This window comes from Misgurnus anguillicaudatus, chromosome 8, assembly GCF_027580225.2.
Source record: "Misgurnus anguillicaudatus chromosome 8, ASM2758022v2, whole genome shotgun sequence".
Classification (NCBI taxonomy): Eukaryota; Metazoa; Chordata; class Actinopteri; order Cypriniformes; family Cobitidae; genus Misgurnus; species Misgurnus anguillicaudatus.
The window spans coordinates 39,282,121-39,309,722 of record NC_073344.2 but is presented as its reverse complement, the minus strand read 5'-3'; the positions used below and the strand labels follow the sequence as shown (position 1 = coordinate 39,309,722).

Here is a 27,602-nt window from a genome sequence, read left to right as displayed (position 1 = left end):
TCATTTGGAAATATTTTAATAATTAGAATAGAAAATAATTGGTGTTCTGTCGAAGTCTGTTCCCTCTATGTGTCTCTTATAGCGTTTTCATCACGTTACGTTTATAATTTATTTAGAAAGATTAAATATTTGAATGAGTTCATAATATCAATAATATTACCATTTATTAAAGTTTTCATATTTTTTTCGTTTTCTATTACTTCTTTTTACCTTATATCTTAGCCTATGTCTTCTTCCTGTTTGTTCTAAATTATGATGTTTACTAATAAATATATGAAGAGTTTGGTTCCAAAACGCAATCAACGCCATTTTTGAAAAAAATGAGTTACTGCCAAAATCGGTATTATATCAGGTCAGTATTTAAAAGAAAATTCTTAATTTTACGCAAAATCCAATATCCGCAGTGTTATTCTGTCATTTTTCTCCCTTTTTTCCCATAACGCAATAAACGACACTCCACCTTTTCTACAGAACGCAATAAATCCACTCCACATATTACAGCGCACCATTCCACACACTGTAAACAAACAATGGCGGCGCGTTGAGTATACGGAATCCTAGTTTTCCTCATCTACTTTGTACTTCGTCATCAACAAAAGCAAAATAATACTTTAATGGCATTGAAAAACTTTCCATTATTTTACTCAAAGTAAACGAAAATCGAGCAGGACCAAAACATTTTACAGCGGATCGCTTTGAAAAATGTTAAGCGACAGCGTCAAGTATAACCGCAGCAATGACAGTGTCATTAATATAACAAAGTGTTTTGATTAATGCCATTAATGTTTATTTTTTATCAGTGTATACCACTGTTAAACTAAATAAATATATCATGGCAAAGATAAATGCACATTTATACATTGATTGAATAGATTTAAAGCATTTTGAAAAAATAATTGTCATGAATTTATTGCATTTTGTGGAAAAATTATTCGTTTTTATAAAAATTCTTTGAAAATTAAGTTATGGATTTGAATTTCTTTAAGTTTTTAAAACCTAAAGATGCTATGTGAAAGTTTGTAACAGAAAATTGTGGTTTTCATCTTGTCACTTTCTTGGTATAGAAAACACGTTTTTACCGAAATTTATCAAAATGGATTTATTGCGTTTTGGAACCAAACTCTTCATATATACATAGCACACACACATGATGTAGTGTTAATAATATATAAACAGGCCTATACAAATTAATTTGTATGTAAACATAATAGTTTTAGAACAAACACGTAGGCTATAAATATAAAGAAGAAATTGAAAACAGGAAAATGATGAAATATTTAATAAATTATATTATACAGAATACATGATAGTATTGCTCTTATAAGTACTTCAGCGATTCATACTGTAAAAATAATTGATTTACCAATAAAGTACAATACATATACATTACATACATGCACACATGCAGTAGCCAAGCCATTTAAACTTTTAATTTATTTAAAAAATAAACGTAACTTGGTGAAAATGTTATAAGAAACATTACACTTAACAGTTTAACACTAAAACACCTCACACCGCTATTGCGGAGCTGTCACTTTCTGCCACCAGTTGGGCTCCGCCCACAAAAAACGTCATCTCTGTTTGCAAACACGCAAAAGGTCTATATGGCAGTGTGGTGGCTTCACACTTGTGATGTCATGCACATTTATATAGACCAGTGGTTCATGGTGCATTAATTAGTGTTAACAGTTACAATGCTTGACAAAGTAAGATTAATAAATGCTGTAGAAGTATTGTTCATTGTTACTTCATAATAGCTAATGCATTAACTAACTGTTATCAAATTTGTACAACCTTATTGTAAAGTATTACAAAAATATACTTAAGACAAGGACACTTAACATTGATAATTATCTAGAAGATAGTGATAATTAAATGGAGAAAATATGGAATCTAACCTTTATCGTGCAGGTGGTCTGAGTTTCCACAACCTTTTGCAAGCTGTCTAGTTCTACTCGTGTATTAACACACCCCTGATGCATGTCTACTTCCAGCAGGTAGCCCTGGCGCACCCGCAGGAAAAGTGGTTCAGAGACTGTGTTCCCATATGTCTCCAAATCCTCTGACAGTAGCCCCACCAACACTGGCCTACACAAATCCACTGGTGAACAGATTGAAATGAAGAGAAAGAGCTATGAAGTCCTTTGGCATCCTTAAACATTGAAGCTACTTTTTTATTTAGGACATTAGTAAGTATAAATCATTAGAAAGAACTGTGTAAAACATTAGATCAGGCATAATAGATGCACAAAAGAAGAAAAAATCAAGATAGTACTTAAAGGTCAACTACCTAGATTTTAGTGCCATCTAGTGGTGATATCCAAAATTGCAACAAACTGCTTAGTACACAGCCCACCACTCCCTTTCGAAACGCATAGAGAAGCTATGGTAACAGCAACAGGACAAACATGTTGTAGGAACCGCAGATAACAAGCATTCCAGACCCCTCCACCAACTGCTATATTTGGACTGGATTTTTTTGGGTTAAGACAAACAGGTGTCCAGTTTGATCAAATAAGCTCGGACATCTTTTATGACCGACCTCAGGGTCAAAGCGGAGAAAAAGAAGCCGTTTTGACTGGTCCACAGGATTTTACTTATCATCCATTAAAACTAGAGATGCACGATCCGATATTCTGGATCACTATCTGGGCCGATCCGGGCTTTTTGGAATCGGATGTCGGACTAACAGGACCGATCTGATTCCGATATTGTGTGTTACCCGTTGTTGGTCCGGGTTATTGTGAGTCACTCTTTATTCTTTTTTTATGTAACATAGAAGTATCGAATCGGGACTCGGTATCGGCAGATACTTAAAATCAAATGACTCTGACTCGAGGGCAAAAAAAAACTGATCGGGACATCCCTATATAAAAGCACCATAATCGTTTTTATGCACTATATTCAAAGTCTTCTTTTATACACTTGATAGCTTCATGTGAAGGAACAAACGCACATTTCAAGATATTTAAGTTCACGGAAACTCTGTACTCACAACTGGGTTAATACATTGGTGAAGCAGCCGGATTAAAGGTGTCAATCACACACACACACACACACACACACACACACACACGATAACTGTAGGATACAGTATATTAAAGATCTGATTTTATAAAGTCTCATCAAGCCATTAGATGGATGATGCAATTCACTATGACGCATCTATTCTCTTTGTGTTTTAACAGTTATGAACTTTCCATTGCTGTGCAAGGAATCCCATGAGAGGATGAATCAAGAGCATCAATTCTGTGCCCAGAAAACACATAAACGTAGCGTACATGATGATTTAGGCGCATCAATTCTGAGCCCGGGATGTGCATAAAAGGTCTGGTCAAGTGCATAATTCCCAAAATAACCATCTGCACACTAGAGCCTTTTTACTGTGACAGTTTTGCGCAATTAAGGAAAATATTTTTAGCATACATAATTTGATCAAATGTACCTATTATACTGTATGTTCTCATAAACACTGCTATGATTAATAATTACTAAAATGTTCTTGTAACTTGTAAGTCATTTTAAATTATTGGCTTTTACATTTAAAATTGTACTAGATGTAGCAGAAAGCCCTATACACATTTAACATTTTGAGTGTGAGTGTGTGTGTGTGTGTGTGTGTGTGTGTGTGTGTGTGTGTGTGTGTGTGTGTGTGTGTGTGTGTGTGCGCAATTTTAAATTGTTCAAGAAAAATACAGTAGTATCGGCAGGTATCGGTATCGGCCGATACTTAGAATTCTGGTATCGGAATCGGAAATGGAAAAAGTGGTATCAGTGCTTTCCTAATTAAAACCTGCTTCAAAGTCATTAGAAACCAGGATGATCGTAAATTCCTTAAGGAAACAGCTTGACAAGTATTGGCTTACCAAAGAACAAATCTTTATATTCTTTCACCAAGAAGATGGACATTAAACCATTACCTATTAACTTTATACTCATTTAAAGACACTAGCATTCTGAATTAAATCTTTATGTTATGAAAATATTCAAATAGTCAGTTATTAACTAGGCCTGGCAAACTCGACTCCTTTTAAGGATCCAGGTTATTGTGAGTCACTCACTAAAGTGATCCGGGTTGTGTGAGTCACTTGAATCACTTGAGTCAGTATTGCTAAATCGCCAAGGAAACTCAGAACAGACCCACTTGTAACCGGCTGATCCACGCGACTCGAGATTCTCAGAGCCAAAAACATTGCAGACTCGCAGACCATGGGATTCGCTCTACAGATCCACTAACCGGCTGATTCGCGTGGATAAATTGGCTGATATTTTTGCTTGTTTTAAGCACAAATTTACTTAAATTGTATATTTTTTGTTTAAAAACTAGTATTATTTTCTTAGGTCATTTTGCTCATCAAGAAAATACATCTTGATTTAAGAATTTTTAGATATTTCTACTGAAAACAAGACAAAAATACTAAGTAAGAAAGTCATTTTTTGCAGTGTATGGTATAATGAATCATAAAAGAACAAAAATAGTATTGCTTGTTTAGAAAGAAGTAGACAGACCTTCCCTGTCATCATCGTCTTCATCTTGTGGTGGTGGAGGATTAATGCAGTCCTCAGAGGGAGCCTGTGTGTTTCCTAGGCTTGTCTCAAGAGTAGATTCTGTGTTCAGGGGACTGTGGCTCATCCACTGCAATGTGGACTCTGTGTCAGGCTGCAGGTCTGTGCTCTCCATCTCTTCGTTGTCCTCTTGCTTTTTTAGTTCAGAGGTCAGTAATGGAGGGGGGTTGGACTCCAGATTTGTTGGAGGTGTGTTAGTTGTAAGCAGAGTAGATGGTGTACAGCAACTGTTGGCATTCACTTGCCTGGTTGCTCTGTCCACATCTGGGAAAGTTGGGTGGACTAAAGTATCATCTAGGTGATGCTGGTAACGTAGCCAGTCTTCTCCCAGCTGCTCTCGAAAGCTGTCCATTCTTTCAATTTCCTTCTGATGGGGAAGGACAATATCTGCAATGTACCAAAAAATGTATAAGAAACCCCAATTAGAGTGGCAAGAAAAAGCATGTGAACCCCCAGGAATTAACTGTTTTCCACAGTGGTTTGTCACAAAATGTGATCCGATCCTCATCCAGGTCACAACAATAAACACAATGGCCCTCATTTATCAAAAGTGCGTACACCAAATTTCCAGCGTACACCTGGTGTACACCCAAAATCACGGTGACTTTGGGTTAATCAATATGGACGTTGGCGTATGGCACGCTCAAATCCTACGCCAGCTCAGGAGGTGGTGTACGCACATTTTGAGTTAGTGCAGAAATGCGCAAACACTTCCTAACACCACAAAACGCACTGACAAACTAAAATATATGATATATTATGACCCACTATAAAATAAAAACATAGTAATTATAAACTTCAGTGTTTATTTTTATGCAACATGAACTTCAATGTTTAATTTGTGAGACTTTACCAAAGCATTTGATTTGTATGCATATGTATTCCTTTGTATTGAGAGCCTGTGCGCTTTACCTGACGTTTCAGAGCGAGCATGTGAACGGAGCTTGGTGGGAGCGAGCGTTGAGGTAACATTACCATCAAAGCGCCTTTCCGAAAATTCCGCTCGCTCAGCACCGCACGTTGAACCCAGAACGCCCTTTGATAATTTGCTAGTTTGAGAATCTGTAAAAACGTCTAGCAATAAGTTATGGAATTCAAGCCTTGTACATAAATGTAAAGTAAAAATCAAAGTGCAGAGAGACTGTAAAAGTTAGCAAATATTCTTCCTGGAATCTGAAGCGGCACATTGCAAGAAAGCACAAGGATTTGCTACGAAAACATGGTAATGCATTAAAAGGTAAGCTAGTTACATACCATTCGATGATAAATAAATACAGATGAGGTAAGGTAAAATGTTTGTGTTGAATGGAGCCGTACATCCGATCATGGTGACATGCGGACAAAATTATGGCCACAAATTATCTTTTATGCTACATTATGGACACGCGGGGAAGATTTCGGCCGCAAGGCGGGTTGTAGTTTTCTTAAACGTTATGCGAAATGATAAACAATACGCAATGCGACACTGGGAAACTATAACTCCCATGAGCATTCCGCACCCAGAGCAACGCACAGAGATCTGTCGAGAGACGCGCACGCGATCAGCGGGGCGTTGCGGACCAAAGCGTCACCTTCCAGAGAGCGCGCGAGAGCTGATGGATTTGCGAATGCACAAGAGGACGCAGTCTGGGCGCATACACACTTCGGGAAAGATAAAACAATTGAATGGAAGTGATTGAAGAGATATAAATTGCGTGCACACTCTCAGTGCAAAAGCGAAGAGAAATTCAGCGCATACCTGAATGCACACGAAATCAAAAGAAACCCGCCATCGAGAGGTTCGCGCACCATTTTAATGTAACAATAATGCCCTCCCGACATTTGTCATTAGAAGTCTTAAATCACTTTTATCAGAAACCATTTAGCTTATAAAATACATCTGCATGACAGTAAAATTAATGTAGGCTACATATCTTGACAGTATTTACTGCTGTTGTTAATAAATATTTAAAGTGGTTATCGATGGGTTTTGTGTTTATCTTTTCAGTTTAGAATTAGTGTTTCTTCTACACCCCTGTTCTACTTTTAATATATTCATTCAAAGTTAATCTATTTATGCCTTACTTACTAGCATGTTTTTCATGCACCTTATATGATCTATACTGATATACCAGCTATATACCAGCTAATAAATGTTGTCTTAATTCGGGTAGTCAGACTGCATTTGAAATTCAGTCTGCATCTAATTTAGCAAGTAAATTTGCTCGAATTAAAGTCATTTTAGGAAGCCAAAGTCAAATTTAATCATATAAAATTTAACTTTGGCTAGTACCTTTGAAAAACAACTAGCCACTTTGGCTGGTGAGCAAAAAAGTTAATGTTAAGCCCTGATTATGACATTTGTTAAAAGAGTTCCACTTTTATACTTTAGCTACAGGCTCACGTAAGATATTTTTCATATCATACAGTGTTTCCCACACATAAGTTAAACTAATTCTAGTTAGACAGATTCAACACCGGCCTCCACATATTGCGTTTCGTAATTTATTTATTTTTTTACTTTAAAACACGCAGTGTATTCGTTCAGCTGCATTTACTGTTCCTGCTCTCTCTCTCTCACACACACACACACACACACACACACACACACACACTTAAAAAGATAATCCGTGGAGATACGTGGCTCTGCGCTGCGTGAGACAAACACGCAATATGGCCAAAGTCACCTCAAATATATCCGCTATTCAATTTAAATATTTAACAATTTCCTACCTATCCCTTGCTGCCACTGTAAAAAAAAAAAAAAATTCCCTACCAACCAGAACCAAACTTATTTTTTCTTATGCCTAATAATAAAAATATTACAAATTGTCATGCAATTATTAATGTGTCTTTAATCCCACTCTTTAAACTCCCAAATAAAACAATTTTGTTTCTTTCCACGTCCCCGGCTTCTCTTCTTTGCCGTCTTCCGTGTGTCAATGGCGTAAAATGAGGGCGTGGGGGAAGCGGAGAGTTGAATTTATATGGGCGTGTTATTCTAATGACGATCGTTTTCAGCCGCGGCATTTATGAAGGGCAGGTATTGCGTACACCTGAATATCAAAGGTACGCACAATTTCATAAATCAGGCCGTGAGAGGAGTGTAAGCATAATCTTATGCCAACATATACGGACGTTTCTACGCAAAAATGATAAATGAGGGCCAATGTGCATAAGCTGACAACACAAAAAAAATCCCAGCTTTTTTGTGTCCTTTTTCAAACACCTTTTAAATATTCACAGTGCTGGAGGAAAATGTAAGTGAACCCTTGATCTGTGTTGGATTTACTTTGATGGTTAAAGTCATTGTCCTGCTGCATTAACTAACTTCTACTGAGCTTTAACTGGTGGACTGCCACCCTGATATTATCCTGTAGGATATTTTGTTAAACTTGGGAATTCATTTTGCCCTCTATGATGGCAAGTGGCCCAGGCCCTGAGGCAACAAAGCATGGCAAAATCATGACATTCCCTCCACCATACTTCACTGTTGGTATGATGTTTTGATATTGGTAAGCTGTGCCCTTTTTGTGCCATATAATTTTTTCTGAACAATTTAAGTCTTGTTTCATCAGTCTATAAAATATTTTCCCAGTGGGTTTCCAAGGTGCTCTTTTGCAAACTTAAGGCTCACAGCAACGTTTTTCGGGAGAGCAGCAGCTTCCTCCGTAGTGTTCTGCCATAGACACCATGCCTGTTCAAAGACTTGCGTATGATAGAATCCTGAACTGAGATGTGAGTCAGTTACATTGATGTCTTCAAGCCTTTAGCTGTTACTTGTGGGTTCTTCTTTACTTCAATGAGTATTCCGCGTTGTGCCTTAGGCGTCATCTTGGCTGTGCACCCACTTCTAGGAAGGGTAGCTACAGTTTCCATTTATAAACAATTTGTTTAACTGTCGACTGATGGATGTCTAAACATTTTGAGATTGTTTTGTATCCCTTTTCAGCCTTATGAAATGCAACAACTCTTGATCGGATATCTTTAGAGAGCTCCTTCTTGCGAGGCATGGTTCATAAGAGCTGATGCATCTTAAGGATGGCAATCTTAAAATGTTTAAGTGTCTTTTTATTAAATCAAAGTAGCACTAAACTACACCTTTAAACTAATTTTATTAACTGGACTCCAGTTTTGTCAGCTTCTGACACAAATAAGCTTTCATTAAAGCAATTAGTTCATGAGTTCACATTTTTCTCCAGAACTGTGGACGCTCAATTGGTGTTTTCAAAAAAGACACAAGAAATTAAAATTATTTTTTGTGTTGACAACTTATGTATATTGTGTTTGTTTATTGTTGTGACCTAAATAAGAATCCGACCACATTTTATGACAAATCAATGTAGAAAATTAGAAAATTCCTAGGGGTTTACACACTTTTTCTTGCCACTGTACATATACAGTATGTAATAAATATACTTTCAGTGAATTGGGAAATTAAGTACATTCTAAATTTGGGAGACATGATTGGGTTTTAAATGGTCAAATAGGAAACAGAAAGTATGTTGCTTTTCATAGTACAGCACCATTGTTATCATTTTGTCAGTTGACAATGACACAAGATGATTATGTAAAAACAGTAAAGTAAAAAAAGATTTAGAATTTATTTACCCTTACGGGTTGTTAGGGACATTTTCATCCACTGTGGGGGTTTTTTTAGTCTTAATTTGGCCACAGCTTTCTCCGTTTCAGCAAATAAAATGATTTTTGGTGACAAATCTTATGTTTAGGCATATGTGACCTGATCCAGCAAAATGAGTCACAGTGACCCAAATTTCAAATATTGAGATTTTGGTATTAATGAAAGAGGAGATCATAAGCTTTCAAATTATATCCTAGTCAAAGTCATACATTGAATGGTTTTAAAGATATAGACATTTGAATTATGGTCGTCTGCCAACTGAAAACCTGAGAAAATCAGTTTTAGAAGTTTTTTGCCCGTTTTTTGTAGATATCTTTCAAAATCCATGCATTTTTAAAGGGATAAACTTTTTATTTTACAGCTTAATTTGAGCAAAGACATGAATATATATATATATATATGCTATTACAGCTGAAGCTCAAATTATTGTATTTGAATAAAAATTTTAAAAGGCACTTATACAAAGATTTACTAAAATCAGAAAGATTGAACAGAAGTGCTACATTTTTGCTAGAGATTAAGAGTGTGTGTGTGTGCGTGAGTGTGTGTCTGTGCATGCGCGTGTGTGTGTAAGAGAGAGAGCAATTAAGGGAGTCAGAGAGACAAGCTAAAAGAAAACAAATAATGCTAGCCTATGCAATCATATCTTTGTGTAGGCTATTTGACAATAAAAGTGAAACAAATTCATAACGGAGATACCAACAGTCAAATATTGGGTTAAAATATTGGGCAGAGATTTAGTTATGATACAGGATGCTGTCACACATTGAAAAATACTGCTTTCATGCTAAAATACTTTGTATTATGCTCTTTAAGTATGGCATATTGACAGAGGCAGACACTACTTAAGTATTTTACTTTCTACATAAAAGTACATTTTCATGTATCTGTATTTTATCAGTGTTTTTCTTTGGAAAACTTATATTCCAAAGCATATTATCATAATTTTTACTCCACTACATTTCGTAATTTCAAGTTTTTGGTTTATATTTAATATTTAAGTACATTAAACATCTACTTTTTTTACTTTTACTTAAAAAGTACTTTAGTACTTTTACTCAAGAAAAGTAAAAGTACACAATTTTTATGTAATTTTTACGTAATTAGGTATTTTATGTAATTAGGTATTAAATTAATTTTAATATGAATGAATTGAGAATGAATTGGCTGTGAGAATTTTCATTCCAAATAGCGGCCGCGCTACTGAAGCGCCATCTAGTGGCTGTTGCTAAAAACGAATCAGAGTTTCCCCTCTTGTTCTTCTATACTCTTTGCTACAGAGCTTTGACGACTCTGTCGCAACAAAACCCTCCCGTTTTATATCATCTTCCCATTCCCTCCTCATCCCTGTATCACTGGGAAACCTTCAAATGTGAAGAAAAAACAGAGAGAGATCATGAGAGAGAGTACCAGTTCCTGCTGAACATTGACATAATATTATAAATAATAACGTAAAATAGCGAAAATGATTGTTCAATCTTACTTGTGTAATCCCATGTGATCTGGAATCAATATTGCGCCGGTTATTGCAACCGTAAGCTGCACAAAATACAGGCGTAGTTGCTTTCTTTCCGTTAACTCCCATTGACTCTGGTGCTAGCGTACAGTGAGGAGAACCATCCAATATGGCGCCGACGCTTGATGCGTTCCAGCAAGTCATGAGGTGTCTACGTATATAATTTCTATGGCTGCGAGTCTGACAGGAGGATGGCTGGACCAATCGCATGCCCCAGGGCTTCTCATTGACAATTGAAAAGCTTTGTGTAGATTTCTAAGCTTTTTATTGGCTCTATATACAACGTGTAACACCATATATGGAGAGATAGTGATGTTTCAGGGGATACCCGGGAAATGCTCAGAGCAAAATAGCAACACGCCAAAAATGCACCTGAACACACCTCGTTTTCAGACAGGAACGGCCATGGGCGCAAAATGCATTTGCTATTTAAACAACGTGGCACTAAACGCGAAAATGCTAATTGTGTCGGGTTGAAACTAGCAAAAGATATGTATGATAGGGTCCTTAATGCTCAAATTGTGGCTGACAAAATAAATATTCTTATTATTAATCTTATTAATTTTTTTACCTGTGCGTAGCTGTAGCTGAATAGTTAGTCCTACTACGCTACTTGTGTTTTAATGTTAGTCATCATGGTGGTACTTGGAGAGCCAAATATTCTCTGAGGTGGTACTTGGTGTAGAAAGTTTGAGAACCACTGTTCTAGGGACACTCATGACAAAATGCTCAAATTTGAAATGCTCTGTGAAGATTTATGGTTTGCTTAATATTTTGTTCACCACCCACCCTGTAAAGCAGACTGTGTTCTAAGCTCATGGTCTGTGTCACTGGGTTCTGAAATGCTGGCTCGCCTTACTTTCACTTTGTTTCTGCAAATGCAAAAAAACACTTTACGTCAGACAAATTGGCAATTCCACTAAACATGGCTTTACATCACAACAAAACACTCCCACTAAAACACTTTACAATCAGTTCAAGTGGCCAACAAAAGCAGTGGGTAGATCTAAAACATGAACTTACTCTGTGTTTTTTTTTACGGACTTGGGTAACTCCTGATATACTTGCAGTCACACTGTCAGTCATGTCCCCACCTCCACTGGATACTTCCAAACTACCCTGATCAGGTGGCATATCTTGTTGCGAAGTCTGTCCAACCATTTGTCTAAATTTACGTAAGATCTAAAGTGGCACAGAATATAAACAAGTGAACTGGTGATTGGTTAAGGTTAATACTACTTGCTAAACATCAACATCAATACCCTGTAAGCACTGGGTATCTGAAGACATGAAGTCTGTCAGAAAACTATGTACCAGATGCTGTTTATCTTAAGATTTCAAGAACACTTATGGCATAACTAATATGCACAAATTAAACTATACTTAACTATAATTAAATTAAACTAATGCAAAAATCAACTATATGAAAACTGAAGAGAGATGGTTAACAAATGGGGGAGAGGTGATTAAAAACAGCTTCATCCCTCATGTATTAAATTGATGTTTTTTAATTGAATCATCAGGTGATGTTAAAGCACACATGCAGTCATATTGAAGTTTTATCAATTTGTCTGGCTCAGTATAGTATAAAATCACATTTAACCCTCATAAGCCCTGATTTTCCTGTTTACTCTAAGGGTCCTTGGGGTTAAAATAACCCCAAGAAATTGATAGAGTGATTACAAAAATACACTTTTAATGATACAAATAATATATCTTTTTTGTTTATTTTCCATCTATACATTAATTCTGTGTTTTGGCAGATATGAAGTACTTTTGTACCTGTTTACCACTAAATTCCTCAACTACACCATTAGCTTGCATGTAAAATATCAAATTCTTTATTTATTAAATAATTTTTCTAGATATTGATCTAGATCAGTGGTTCTCAATCCTGGTCCTGGAGGCCCACTGCTCTGCACATTTTGTATGTCTCTCTTATCTGACAGACAATGAGATCTCTGCTAATGAGCTGATGATTTGAATAAGCTGTGTTAAACAAGGGAAACATACAAAATGTGCAGAGCAGTGGGCCTCCAGGACCAGGATTGAGAACCACTGATCTAGATGTTATGTGTTGAATTTTGCCATCTGCTGGATAGAAAAAAAAGAATAACAGTTTAGGAAATAAATCATTTTGACCAGCAGAGGGACACAGAGACCCATTCATTTCACATTTTGTGAATTTATGTATATATACCAGTGGCGGCTCGTGACTGCACTTCCGAGGATGCGCTAATTCATAATAAGTGTTTGGATTGTCACGTGTGTGGTTCCCTTTTCCAAAATATGTGTCATGCGTGTGGAGAGATCCAGTGTGCATCACGTGTTATGTCAAAATAAGTGCCTGCTGGAGACACGTCAAAACCGTTTATGATAAAAGAGACGCTCACGTTCCCTAAATACACGCAAGACACTCCCTTAACAGTAAACTCTGATTACGCATGAGTTTGTGCGAGTATCTGGCACACGCGAGCGTCTCCTTTCAAGTTCAAGTTCAAGTTCAAGGGACTTATTTTGGCATGACACGTGATGCACACACGATCTCTCAAAGCGCAGAACACATATTTTGAAATGACGAACCACACACATGACAAGCTACATACATGTTGTGATGAACTTCGCATCGTGCGCTTCAAAAAAAGAAGTCACCAGCCGCCACTGATATATACTCATTAGAAAGAACATTAAAAATTTATATTATTTCAAATTGTAATTTTTGTTTGTAGTTTTTCATACATTCAGTCAAATTTCTGTGGCATTTTGTACAAAAAGACATTACAAAATGCAAGTGTGTGTGTGTGTGTGTGTGTGTGTGTGTGTGTGTGTGTGTTCATCTTTCTGTGTGTGCGCACGTCTTTATATGTGTATAAGTGTTACAGTGTCTTTGTGTGTGTGTGTGTGTGTGTGTGTGTGTGTGTGTGTGTGTGTGTGTGTGTGTGTGTGTGTGTGTGTGTGTGTGTGTGTGTGTGATTGAGCATGTATTCTCTAAATTACATTTGTGCTCTAGTACCAGGCCTTCTTTTCTGTGTGTAAATTTTTCAGATTGCATTACTTTTTTGACAAATAAAACAAAGGATTTTTTACATTTCCCATTTATTTTCAATTTGGGTCATATTAACCCACAAGGACCTCTTTTGTTAAAAGAAACTACACATCCTCAGAACGACCGAATCAAGCCCAGTTTTTTTTTTTAAATGTAAAAAAGTAACAAAATTTTATTCCACTGAGATGAAGGGAACCATTTTTTTTAACTAAATAAAAGTGGTTTGGGGGTCACTTTGACCCCAAGGGACTTAGCGTGAGTTCACACCAGCCGAGTTGGAGGCATCAAATTCACGTCTACCGCATCTAGTTTGCCGCTTAAGTATACTCACTTCATTTGCGTGTTAAATTTTAGTCATTGAGACATTAACGTGGAAATTCTTGTCATGGTAGGGGCTTCTGTTACTCCGCTCGCATCCTGTAATCACGTCACTACTAGAGCAAGCTCCTGATTGGTTAACGCTGCACGTTTTTCCGCCAAAGTTCAAATTTTTCAAGTCTCGCGTTTTCCGTGAGTTCCCGCGAGACCTCCAGACACGCGGCAACGTGTCTTTACATTGACTTAACATTGAAATAACTTGAACGCAGCATTATAAGGATTAAAACAAATACAAATAACAAATTATGTAAATGGCAAATTAAATAACATTTAGTACCCACCGCCAGATCAGATGATGACAGAGGGGAGCCGTCTAGCTGGAGCTAAGACAAAAACAGATGTTAAAAGTTTTAGCTTACAATTTTCAATATTATCAGTAAGATTTTTGTTGTTAATAAAAACTAATGAAATAACAAAAAAGGTCTTTTGTCAATTGAAATGAAAACTAAAACAAGTATTTACAAAAAAATAACTAAATTAAACTGTATTGAGTGTTTACAAAACTAAAATTGAATTTATATAAAGATTTAAAGGCGAGCTGCATGATCTCTGAAAGCCAATGTTGATATTTGAAATCACCAGTGGCGGCACGTGACTGCTCATCCGAGGGGCGCAGATTCAAAAAGGGGTTCAGAGCGTCATGCGTGTTGCTCGTGTTTTCAAAATATGTGTCATGTGAACCATGTGTTTTGTCAAAAGAAGTGCCTGCTGCACACACACTCAATTGTTTATGATAAAAGAGAAGCTCACGTTCACAAAATACACGCAAGACCCTCCCTTAACAGTAAACTCTGATTACGCATGAGATAATGCAAGTATCTGGCAAACGCCAGAGTCTCTTTTATCATAAACCCTTTAGACGCATCTGCAGCAGGCACTTTTTTTTTGACAAGACCACACATATGACAGGCTACATACATGTTGTGATGAACTTCGCATCGAGCGCCCTCAAAAAAAGAAGCCACTGGAAATCACCTAAACAAACACGCCCCTACCCTAATAGAATATATACCTTCTTTTGATAGACCCCGCCCCACACATACGCATCCCAGGCAACAATGAAGATTAGTAGACATGCCCCCTACTGCTGATTGGCTACAAGTGTGTTTTGGTACTCTGCCCGACTACCTTTTCCAAAGTGTTTTTCAAAAATCATGCGCCTTCAATTAATTTTCATCTTTGTCAATTTATTTTATTAGACAACAACAAATTCGATAATTAGATAATCATTTAATTATTAGCAAGTTATCCATGATGCTTCTTGAAAAAAAATTGAAATAAAATGCAGGTGTACCTAGAAGCAGGGCCAGTCCGTGGCATAGGCAACATAGGCAGTTGCCTGTTATGGCCATAATTTAAGCCACACAATCAGAATCAGAATCACTTTATTCGTCAGCAGATACACAGGAATTTGATATGGTTATCAGTAGCACACAACTCAACATACAACATATATACATATAGCTACCAAAACATGCCACAAAAACAATCAATTAAATAATAAAATAGTCCAAAATTATGCTAAAAATAGTGCTAAATCAGCTATTCATAAGGGAAATGGCTCTTGGGAAAACTATATAAAAACTATTTAGATGGCGTGAGGTCCTTGTCCTCACTGCTCTGTACTTTCTTCCTGAAGGAAGCAGCTTAAAAATGTCACTTGCTGGATGGGACTGATCAGCAACAATTTTAGCTGCCCTTTTCCTAACTCTGGGCTCATATAGGTCATTAAGTGACAGCTGCCTCTGTCCAGTCAGCCTCTCTGCTGTGCGCACAATACGCTGTAGTCTAACCTTCGCCAGGGCTGATGCTGAAGCAAACCAAATAGTAATGGATGCTGAGAGAAGGCTTTCCACAGTGGCTCTGTAAAAACTGGACCGAACAGAGCTGGAAACGTTCAATTTATTTAACTGTCTTAAAAAAACATTCCCCTATGAGCTCTCTTAAGAATGGAGGAACTATTTTCCTCCCATTTTAAGTAATTTGTAATGACAGTGCCTAAAAATTTAATAGACTCAACCTTCTTCACAACAGTACTCTTGATAATTAAAGAGGAAGGGTGGCTGGTGTTCTATGAAAATCTATCACCATTTCCACAGTCTTTTGCTGATTAAGCTCTAAGTTGTTATCATCACACCAGGCAACCAATTTGGACACTTCCTGCCTGTAAGCAGGACTCGTCGTTCCCCTTAATAAGTCCGACTAATGTGGTATCATCTGCAAATTTAATCAGCTTGATGGAAACATTATTGGAAGTACAATCATTAGTGTACAGTGAGTAGAGAAATGGTGACAACACACACCCCTGAGGAGCTCCGATATTAGTAGTCTGACAATCAAACATGTGCTGTCCAAGCCGCACATACTGTTGTCTGTCACTAAGAAGATCCATAATCCAGCGGCAGATAGAGGGTCCTACGCCCAACAGTAACAGCTTTTCCCACAATCGCTCTGGTAGAATGGTATTAAAGGCTGCACTGAAATCCACAAACAACATCCTTACATACGAGCCAGGAGAGTCAAGATGGTCCAGAGCATAATGCAGTCCTAAATTGACCGCATCATCTACCGAATGGTTTGCCCTGTAAGCAAACTGTAGTGGATCAAGATAAGGTGCTGTGATAGGTTTAAGATGTGACAGAACCAACCGCTCTAAACATTTCATGACCACTGATGTAAGGGCCACCGGTCTGTAGTCATTTAAGTCCACCGCTTTGTCTTTCTTCGGCACTGGAATAATAGATGATGACTTAAAGGTAGGGTAACAGATTTGATCCTGAAACATTTTTAGTTACGCTGGTTAAAAGTCTCCTCACATCCTGATAGCAATCACTGAGTTAAGTTGTTTAAATGTATTTGTAGAAATTTATGTCATCTGTGAAAGGCGTAGGACCAAAAAATGTTCAACAAATCATAGATTTCGGTCCGAACGGACGTTTCATTGTTTGTCCATCATAAGCAAGCGTAATTTGAATTCCCACCGCGCAGCGAGTCCACGCAGACACCATACGTCATCAGCGCGTTCACTTGCACTCACCTCCTGTCTGTAAACAGTGAGAACAGCAAACTTTTCTGCTGAATTGACAACCTCCAAAGGAGCCACACAACTAAATGCATCTTTTATAACAACAACAGCAAAAACTGCCTGAATCAGCAAGAGCAAAAACCCAAATTAACATCGGTAACTTTACTGCTTTACCATGAGATGCAAACAGCTACAGGAGGCAAAGAGTCTGAAAGGGTCGTTGCACTGTTTATTTTGGTAAGGTAGGTACGCGATATGTTCGTATTGAGATGGATTCAGATTTATCCGTTTACGGATTAGCATAACGATATAGTTACTACGTTTACACAACCGAACGTGTGCTTAAACTAATTCAAATGTAAAACAGTTGTTTTTGTTGGTTATTTTGGAAGTGTTATTTACTTTGTACTGCAAAGTTTTCTCACTGGTGAATGAGACATGAGACGTGACCGTCTGATCTGTGCATGTTCATGTGTTTTGAAAGAGGCGTGACTTTGGATGGCGATTTGACTTGAGGGTGGGATCGGGATTTCATTGCTAGGCGGCTCCCGTTAGCATTTTTCAAAATGTGAAACCCTACCTTTAAAACAACTCGGAACCCTACATAAAACAATTGATTGATTAAAAATGTCTGTAAAAACTGGAGCTAGCTGACTAGCACAGTACTTGAGGGTGACAGGTAAAATCCCATCAGGGCCGCTCGCTTTCCTTACATTTTATCGGCTAAAAAGCCGATACACATCCTTCTCCGCAATCTCAATGTCAGAAGTGACCTTATCCTGCGGGACAATATTCACCCACTCTCTAAGTGTACCACCCCCCCAGAAGTAAAGGATGAGAGCATTTAGATTTCTCAAATCTTGTGTAAAAAACATTAAATTCATTGGCCAATGTGGTAGATGGAGTGACTTCTTGTTTTTTATTTTTATAGCCTGTCAAGTGCTTTAGCGATCTTCACGCTGAAGAGGAGTCATTTGTGCCAAATTGTTCCTCCATATTCATGTTATAGGCACTTTTTGCCTTCTTAATGGCTTTATTGTTGTCTACCCAGCCTGTATTCATCTCCATTTCCTTCTCTATAGGCCTGCTCTTTGGTTTCCCTAAGCAGCCTAAGGGATTTTGTGAACCAGGGTTTGTTGTTATTATATTTCACCACCGTTTTAGTGGGAATACACGTTTGCTCACAAAATGAAATATATGAACACACAGTGTCTGTATATGAGTCTATAGAGTCACAAGAGGCGCGCATGGATTCCCAATCGGTGGTGTCTAAACAGCCCTGTAACATCCCAATTGCCTCTGTCGTCCATCTTTTAGATGTATACTGTACCGCCCTTGCTGATTTTAGTTTTTGTTTGTAAGTGGGGACCATCTGAATTAAACAGTGATCTGAGTTCCCAAGAGGAGCACCGGGAAGTGAACGATATGCTGCGTTATGAACAGAATAAAAATGATCCAGAATATTTCCTCCCCGAGTCGGACAACTAACTAGTTGTTTGTATTTGGGCAGATCATGTTTCAAGTGACATGCGTTAAAATCGCCCATAACAAGAAGTACAGAATCAGGGTGCTTATTCTCAATATTCATAATCAGCTCCGTTAAAGCGTACTGCGCTTCCCGTGTGTTAACTTCAGGTGGAATATACACGCATGCAAATATAACAGAGGTAAACTCTCTAGGGGCATAAAATGGCCTGCAGTCTATAGCCAGAAACTCCAGCACAGGGCAACAATGTTCATGTAATACTGAAACGTCAGTGCACCAGTTAAAATTAATATAACAGCACAGACCTCCGCCTGATGATTTCCCACTTCGTTCCTTGTCGCGGTCAGCTCTGATTAGCTTAAATCCAGGTAATTCCACCGCCGAATCCGGAATGTCCGCGTTCAGCCAGGTTTCAGTGAAGACAAAGGCCGAATTCATGCGGAAGTCTCGGCTGGTCCTTAACAATAAATTAAGCTCTTTGATTTTGTTACTAAGGGAACGCACATTAGACAGGCAAACAGCAGGAAGAGAAACCCGGTGTCCTCGCTTCCTCCACCTGTGGAGAGCCCCAGCCCTCCTTCCTCTCACTCGGCTGCGTCGTCCAACTCTTGTCGCTGACTTAATGATATCCTCCTCAAAAGTCTGGAATTCGGGGATCAAGCTGGCAGGCATTGTTCCCCTAATGTTCATAAGTATATCACGATTGTAACTAAAGCGCATATTTAAAAAAAAAGCAGCTAAAAACAACAAAAACAAACAAACAAACACACAGCACTGAAACGCCGCGACTGCCCTGCATGATAGGAGGCGCCACCTTTCACAATTCCTATACATTTCATCTTTGCATCTTTGCATTGATTAATAAATAAAAGAACATTACTATATTGGTTTGGTTTAAGAATATGTATAAAAATATATATTTTAAATAATAAAAAAATTTAAACGAGGATCAGATAAAATATTTTTAACAAACATGCGTGTTCATATGCACAAATTATTTTCCGCAGGTGGCTGCTTGTCACAACATCAAGCAATGCTTAGGTTACTTGGCAACGACAGATGCTTTAGAGCGTCCACGCTGGTTTTAGATGAGAAATGTGAAGCAATTGAGCATAATGTGCTTGGCCATTTCGGTGGGTGCTCGAGCCCCGAACCATTTGGGGTTATAAAATGTCTGCACAGCGCTGAAAACGTGTTCTAATGCTGTACTGGTAGTGCAAATTGATACTTTTCGCAATCTTGACCAAGAGAGAACATCTAGCCTCATTCCGCCCCAAAGCCAGCGGGTCATCACTGATATCAGTTTATAGCGCACTAACTCTTGAGTTTTATGGCCGTGTGCGTTCATGTGAACTTGAAGACATTTCGCTGGGTGAGACTGTACTTCATATTCATGAGGTAAGACATGGCTATTTAAAGTGACCACTCCCAGCGCTTTGCCCGTGAATCACATCGGAACCGCTTTTAGAACCGAAACTTAAGAATTACATGCGGTTCCGTTTCCTTTTAAAAAACAGAACCGGTTCTGAATAAGAACCGGTTCTCGGTTCCCAACCCTAACCCTGAGAAAAGAGGTGCTGGATTTGTCCTCTGTTAGTTTGAAAGGCATTTTTTCTCTCTCCTGCCTTCATTCAAGGATGGGGCCAAAGAGAGCTCTGGCGGGGCAAGCTAAAGAAGTTACTGAATGAGCCACAGGAGGATGGGACGGTGCTGAGATAAAGACGGGTAACCTTTCTCAAGATGTTTCTCTCCAAGAGCTAAAAGATCTGTTCCATTTACACTTGTCTTTTCAATGGGTATGTGGACAACATCCAGATACAGGTTGCATGTTAATGCCAAGTGTAAATGCAGCCATTGACTTTATTCAGTCCCCAGAAAGACAAATACTAGGCTATACTATATTCGTCCAGCCATATGATGAAATCAGTCAGAGTATTTGTAATTGTAACGCATGTTAATATTATCTTAAAGATACAATTTGTATTTATGCGCCGAAAGATGGCGCCAGATCAAACAAAAACAATGATGTTGTTTACTGACGCTCTGAAGCAGCGTGGAATTATGGGATTTGTAGTCTTTAACTTTAGCCATCAATCAGATGAGAACGGAATCACGTTGATGGATAAGGTAATCAAGTCTTATAAATGTAACATTTGATGACTTAGTTTATTTCATTATGTAAGTTTATATGTGATGTTCAAAACGAAATTGTTAGTCATATTGATATTACAGTATTAGTCCAAATTCGATGGTAAACACAGCTCAGAATTAAGTTTTCTAAAATCTACAATGATTTTTCACTTAATGTATTGACAGTACAAATCTTATTGTGAAGTGTCTTAAAATGACCATTTATATTGCTGTACAATACCTTTTGATGTGCATATCGTCCGCGGGAAGACACGCTGATTACAGTCTACACACTAATGTTGTGATCAATATAATAGCATACGTTTTTTGAAGGGTTACGAATCAAAACAACTCACCCATCGCGTAAAACACAAGCAGGATCAGAATCTCGGTCTAGTTAAATGCTGTCGTGAAGCTCTCTCTATCCAAATAATGCAACACCAAATTGATCCTCCCTCGTTTTGTTCCAAACTCTTCTTGGGTCGTTTGGTTGGCCTGTACGCTTACAGGAGCTGACACAACCAGCGGCAGACGGTACAGAGATATCCATAAGTCCATAAGCAAGCGCATAGTTCCGCATTTGTCCACAACACTGGCTGCGTCCGAAACCTCAAGGCTGTGAGGACTTGTTGCCTCGCTGCCTCATGAGGACATGACTTCGAACTCGGAGGCCTGAAGGCAGCTCAGAGAAAGGCTTTCCGACGCACTTCAAAGGCAGCGTGTTTGAAATATGAACAGAGAGCGCCTTTGTGATAACTAATCACATATTTGAAAACTACAATACTAATTTCTCGCTAGAAATGAAATTAAAATGTGTAAAAAGTGAAAATATACGTTTATTTTCACTAAATTTGTGCTCCAGCCGCTTCCTTGGCCGCCATTTTATTTTTTCGAGCTCGACCAGTGTGGTCATGTGGGTTACGTCAGTAAAGGCAGTGACAAAGGGTCACATAAATATTAACGTCATTGACAGGAGACTGCACTGCCCCGTGTCAATGTTTTGAATGGAAATTTTCTCACGATTTACAAGTAGTTGAAAACATTACAGATATTGATAATAATCAGCTGGACAAAATATATAACACTGGCCTAGTGGTTTTTGGAGATTTTACTGCAAATATCTTACAAATTGCACCTTTAAATCTTAATATGTGTTTTTAACAATGTATGACGCTGCTGCAAATAGAAAAAAACACGTCGATTAACATATAAAGAATAACTGGAGGAAGTAAAAGTAGCGCATTAAATTTGCGGTAGCACTCAGAACACATCTCTGGCTCTGCCACTGCTTCCACGCTGCTGCTTCCTCTAATCCATTCCCCTTAGCTCATTTAGATTCCATATAATTTAAACTCCATTTCGTGTTTTTACTACTTTCACCTGCTGTACTCCCACAACACAGCAGTGTTAGGCAATAAAAGCAATTATAGGTTGAACAGTATAACAGTTATTCACAGTTTTTACATGCACTGTTGTGGCCTAATTAAATTACTGACTTAATAAACTGCACACTCTCAAACTTACTTCTTTAAAAGCAGCTTGTGGAGATAAGCAGCGGACCGCAGATGCTCTGTGTGTCTTTTGAAAATACAAAGGGTTTCCTTCCAAATTTAACTGAAAAAAGAACATTAAGTGATATCAGAAAGCCATACAAAACTCCACCTGGAAAGACTAAATGCATTTGTCACTGCAAGTTTATTCATTGTATATCTTACGGTATTGAGATTATGAAGGAAAGACAGAGGCATCAGCTGAGAATGCTCCATAAAAAGATTATAAGCCAGGTCAAGAACTTGAAGAGATGACAAATGCTCCACCCCTGTAAATAATCAAAAAATGCATTTATTACAAAACTAATAGTTTATCTGTACTACACTGCAGTAAAATTATAAAGTTAACTACAGTATTTTACAAAAGCAGCTACAGCTGCATCACTTGCATCAAGTGCTCTGCAAACTTTGTTAAAAGACAGCAGAAAAGTGTTCGAATGTGTGAAGTGAATGTGTCAAGTGACTGCTTTGTGTTATTCCATCTGCTATGTCAAATAAACACAGCTAAAGGTCACAGTTTCAAATTATACTTCAATCATGTTTTCCTATTTTGTTTCATGCAATCTCTCTAAAATTATTCCTATTAAAAATGCTGCAAACTTATTTTAACGACTCAAACTAATTAAGGACTTTTCACTATTTTAACATCATACAAGACAATCTTGCAGGACAATGAAAACAAGCAAAAACGAATTCAAAACAATAAAAATCTTGGTAATATTTTACAACAAGGTTGTATTAGTAAACATTAGTAAATGCATTAACTAACATAAACAATGAACAATATAGTTTTTCAACTAATTCTTGTAAATTTTTGTTAATGTCAAGTACAGTTATTCAAGTTGTTTTATGGTGCATTAATTAATGTTAACAGTTACAATGCTTGATTTTGTAAATGGATTAGTAATTGCCAAAATCAACATCGACTAGGATTAATAAATAAAGTAGGAGTATTGTTCATTGTTAGTTCATGTTAGCTAATGCATGAACTAATTGTTAACATTTTTTGATTTATTTATTTATTTATTTAAAGTGCCCATATTATGACTGCTTTTCCAAAAGTTAAAGCTCACATTCTGTCTGTGATTTTGAAGCTTTGATTGTGTTTATAGTGGGCAATATAACATGTGTTCATGTTTCACGTGTTAAAAAACGCGGTATTTTTCACACAATTTACTTATCTGTATAGCGCTGTTTTCACTGTCCTCCAAGCAGGCTGATGTCTTCCTTGTTATGTGAAGTCCCTCCTTCAGAAATACGTATCGAGTTCTGATTGTGTAGTTTGTTTAGTGTGCTGTGATTCGATAGCAGCGTAGCTTAGCAGAGCCGTTTGAGCCAAAGCTGGTAACTGACGTATTCCTGTGGGCGGAGTTTAGTCAACGAACTGTTTTACTGACGTCATTAAAGAAGGAAATAGAGGGTTGTAGTCCAAACCGGCCGTTTGTTGTAGGCTTTTAAAGAGGAATTCTATTGAAGAAAATATATTGCCTGGCAGTGAACTTTGAGCTTTTTCATTTTACAGATATTATTTATGCTATTATAGCAACATCACACTAACCAGGGTTTAAAAAATGGTATCAGGAAGAACGCGCCCTTTAAATAGGTGTATGAGTTCCATAAAACATGTTTCAAAAGTTGTTTGCTCGAAATAGCTTGTAGGAAAAGATTGTTACCCATCTCTAGTAGCCTCTGTTTCAGTGCATTTCAGATTGTGCTTTTTTGAGGTGGTCATTACATATTTATGAGCTGCTGCTCCTTTGATCACGCCCCACTACTAACGCCATGTGCCCGTGCGCGTGCTCAGTGGTATCGTGAGCAGTACAGACCATACTGTGTTATTTTTATATATTATTATTAACGGTTTATGTTGCCAACAGACAAATCAAGCAAAAAAGTATCACTAATAAGTAACTCATGACACATAATGATTCCAGAGTAAATTGTGATGTAGCAGTCTCAATAATACACTCGTTTTCCCTGGACAATGCTAACATATTCCCGTTATAAAACATTTTCAAACACATTATTTTCGCAAATGCGAAATTTAGACCCAGCGGGGGATGTATACTGCTTGTGCTAATTGCTAGAAGCTAGCGGGAGGTCCGGACCGTATCTTGGGAAAGTGATAAGAGACTCGGGGGTACGTTAGCCTCGTCAGAAAAGCCGGGTCGGTAAGGCCCGGTCTCGGTTAGTTTGGCAAAGCACTATTACTTAGTTCATGTAGAATTGTAAAATAAAGCCATTAAATTTTTTTAAACTTTCGAAACCACGCTGCAAACTATCTAGGCTGCAAAAAAATATCTATATAGCCTACTGTCTAAACAATATTATTCCCATTATTATACATTTAAAAGGTATAATTTACGGGATTAGCATCAACGTATAGTCTCTGTTTTGAGATACAGATGCTCTAGCATCATAAATGTAGTTTGTGACTGAAGATGACAACATGCAAAATATAACGTGACTTCTTACCTTTTGTGTTGATATAACGATCGTGAATCAAATCAAGTCTGTTTCAGATGTGTGAATAATCCATGAAAGTCCAATAAAATCCAATGACCATTTTTGTCCACAAATGCGTATAATCCGTGAAATATAGATACATAGTCTGTTGTTTACGTCAGATTTCGCATAAACGTCTTATCGCCTACAATCTGAGGACTATTTGCATAGTAACACACTGTATATAAGATACTCCGGGTTCCAATAAACACGCGTTAAAACTTTGTTTTTAAAAGTAGGCGGGAGTATAATCCATAATATCCAAATAGTGCTGTTATTTCCGTGAGCAATGATAACAGCACAGAGGATATCAGCGAAGTGACTGCTCTGTGCTCTCTAGCTACCTGGTGGGTGGAGACCTGCGAGTGGGGTGGTGAGCAGGAAAATTCAAACGGAATGTGACGAAACAGCTAGTTACGTCACAACGGCGCTGAGTTTGAACTCGTGCAATCTGAGCCTCAAGGCAGAGGACATTCAGAAACCTGTATCTCACTCAAAACAGCATGGATGGATTTATTTCCAAGTTTGTATGCGTGTGGGAGCATCAGAGACACAAATGAACACCCCAAAACCCAGAAAAAGTGAGTTTTCATAATATGGGCACTTTAAACAACACTGTTAACAAATACAATCTTATTGTAAAGTGTTACGGAAATTTTGTGTAACTGAGAGAACATAACAAATAAAAGTGCCTTTTTAAAGGGCATGCCACAATTTACATTTCAGTGACAATAAAGTAACAGTAGCTCTGCAAAAATACAATCCAAAAGCAATAGGCACAATATATTTTAATAGCCGGATTTTAACAGCAAATTCTTACAGACAACTTACCATTGATAGTTTCCAACTCATTGTTTCTAAGAATCAAAGTGGTGAGTTTGGCTTTGGCACTCAGGCTAAGCACTGGTGACCTCTGGAGGTTATTATAGGCCAAATTCAGATGCTCGAGTTCAGTTAGAGGCTTGGAGACAGAAAAGGAAATTAAAAGACTCATTGTACTGTACCATTTAATTAATTCTCCAATTAATTTTTTTAAAGCTTTATAAAGAAAAGCCAAGATTAAAGTAAACTTCCTACCTTAAAGAACTCAGCACAGTCTTGGATCTTGTTGTGGCTCAAGTCAAGCCACTTTAGGACATTTAACAGCCTCTAAATAATTTAGAGACTCAATAAATGTTAATTCTAATATCACTTGCCTAGTCTCAGTTATTAAATTCAGTATTAAGATTAAAGTAGATGTCTTACTAGTGACTTGTCGAGGGAGGAAATATAATTGTAACTGAAATTAAGGGTATGAAGTTCTAACCAGGGTAAACCAGAACTGAGATCTCCTCCACACACAGAGAGGAGCTCCTGTTACACAAACACACACAGACTTTTTTGTACATGCATGGTAGATTTTAGCAGTAAATCCTTGTATCTGTGCTTAAAGATGAAAAGTACCTCTAGTGAGTTGACGCTTTTTGAGCAGGTAAAAACTTCAAGCTGAGAATACACTCCTCTCAGACCCTCTAGACAATGGGGAGGAATACGCTTTAGCTAAACAGACAGTCAAACAAAAAGCAATTTTTAGGACAATATTTATGGAACAATTAGGGTTGGCGATATGAACAAAATCTTATATCACAATAGGATTCCTTTTATGTTACATTTAAATCATGTTACACAATGTTTCTGTTTATTTGGGATGTAGTGATCTGAATTACCTTTAAGTGTTTGAGGGACTTAAAAGGGAAGATTTTCACAACAGACTGTAGTTTGACACCAGGCGGATTAACAAGCTGTTTTGGGGAGAAACATGATCAGGTCACTGCAAAGCCAGTTCAGCATATTGAATAGGCAAACTGTGATCTATTTTTATAGCAAATAAAAACAGAATAAAAAAGAATTATGTCAAAACAACATCTCAGTAAATAAATATATTTGGAAATAATATAATGTACAAAAAACTACTAATACTACTTTTGAACGTTCCTCATAATTTCATTAAACATTTAACTGAACTTTTACCAATTTTGTTATCGAACAGACATGCATCAGAACATCTTCAGAGCCATACCTTAAGTGATACTGTTTTCTGCAGCATGTCAAAGAGGAACTGGACCTCCAGCAGGGAGGCAGTATCTGCTGGGTGGGACGGCAGAGCCAGGAAACCATGTTGATGAGTGCGTGAATGAAGGTGCTGCTCAAAGAGTTGTGTCAGATGCTGTAAACATCCCACTTGGAGGGTGAGGGTACTGGAACCATCCAGCACTGAATCACCTGGAGAGAGTGGCAAGAAATGTACTGTTAGAATTAACTGATTGCAGCTTTGCATCTTCAACCCCAAAAAGTCTGCTGTATGTACATGGCATGCCAAGGCTTTTAAAGTGGATACAAAGTCTACAAAATTGCAGGTTTTTGTGATGTAAAAAATTGCTACCTATATATTAAAATAAATAACAATAAGAATTAAAGTGCATATCTTAGGTTTTTGCAAGATAAATATATAAACTTGTATGAAAATACCATATGAAAACATAAAAAAAAAAAAAATGACTCTGAGTGCACAAATTTAGAACAAAATTAAAACATTTTGACAGCTCTCAAGCTCCCTTTTTTTTCCCTCAACATTGCGTCATTTGACGTGATGTGAGGGAGGTGTGTGGCAGGCTCTACATCAGGGTATATGCAGTAATCATAGAAATGAATTTACTACCTTTTTATTACCTTTTTTACCACCTCCAAAATATTTTTTACCACCAAGATGACTTCAAGCAGCAGCCCGTTTTTGGGGGTG

The 27,602-nt window shown here is 37.6% G+C and overlaps 1 protein-coding gene across 5 annotated transcripts in view; it reads right to left on the bottom strand.

Moving 5' to 3' along the window:
- stk11ip (serine/threonine kinase 11 interacting protein) overlaps positions 1-27,602 on the bottom strand; it is a 122,300-nt gene that overhangs the window by 71,846 nt on the left and 22,852 nt on the right. For all 5 annotated transcript variants that reach the window (XM_073870899.1, XM_073870895.1, XM_073870898.1 and 2 more), the window contains 13 exons: positions 26,883-27,085; positions 26,530-26,604; positions 26,267-26,362; positions 26,069-26,176; positions 25,901-25,972; positions 25,655-25,784; positions 22,484-22,587; positions 22,293-22,382; positions 14,409-14,450; positions 11,731-11,885; positions 11,493-11,578; positions 4,510-4,953; positions 1,899-2,101 (listed from right to left, as the gene is read on the bottom strand). In XM_073870899.1, coding sequence (XP_073727000.1) covers positions 1,899-2,101; positions 4,510-4,953; positions 11,493-11,578; positions 11,731-11,885; positions 14,409-14,450; positions 22,293-22,382; positions 22,484-22,587; positions 25,655-25,784; positions 25,901-25,972; positions 26,069-26,176; positions 26,267-26,362; positions 26,530-26,604; positions 26,883-27,085 — 1,808 coding nt within the window. The remainder of the gene's footprint in view (positions 1-1,898; positions 2,102-4,509; positions 4,954-11,492; positions 11,579-11,730; positions 11,886-14,408; positions 14,451-22,292; positions 22,383-22,483; positions 22,588-25,654; positions 25,785-25,900; positions 25,973-26,068; positions 26,177-26,266; positions 26,363-26,529; positions 26,605-26,882; positions 27,086-27,602) is intronic.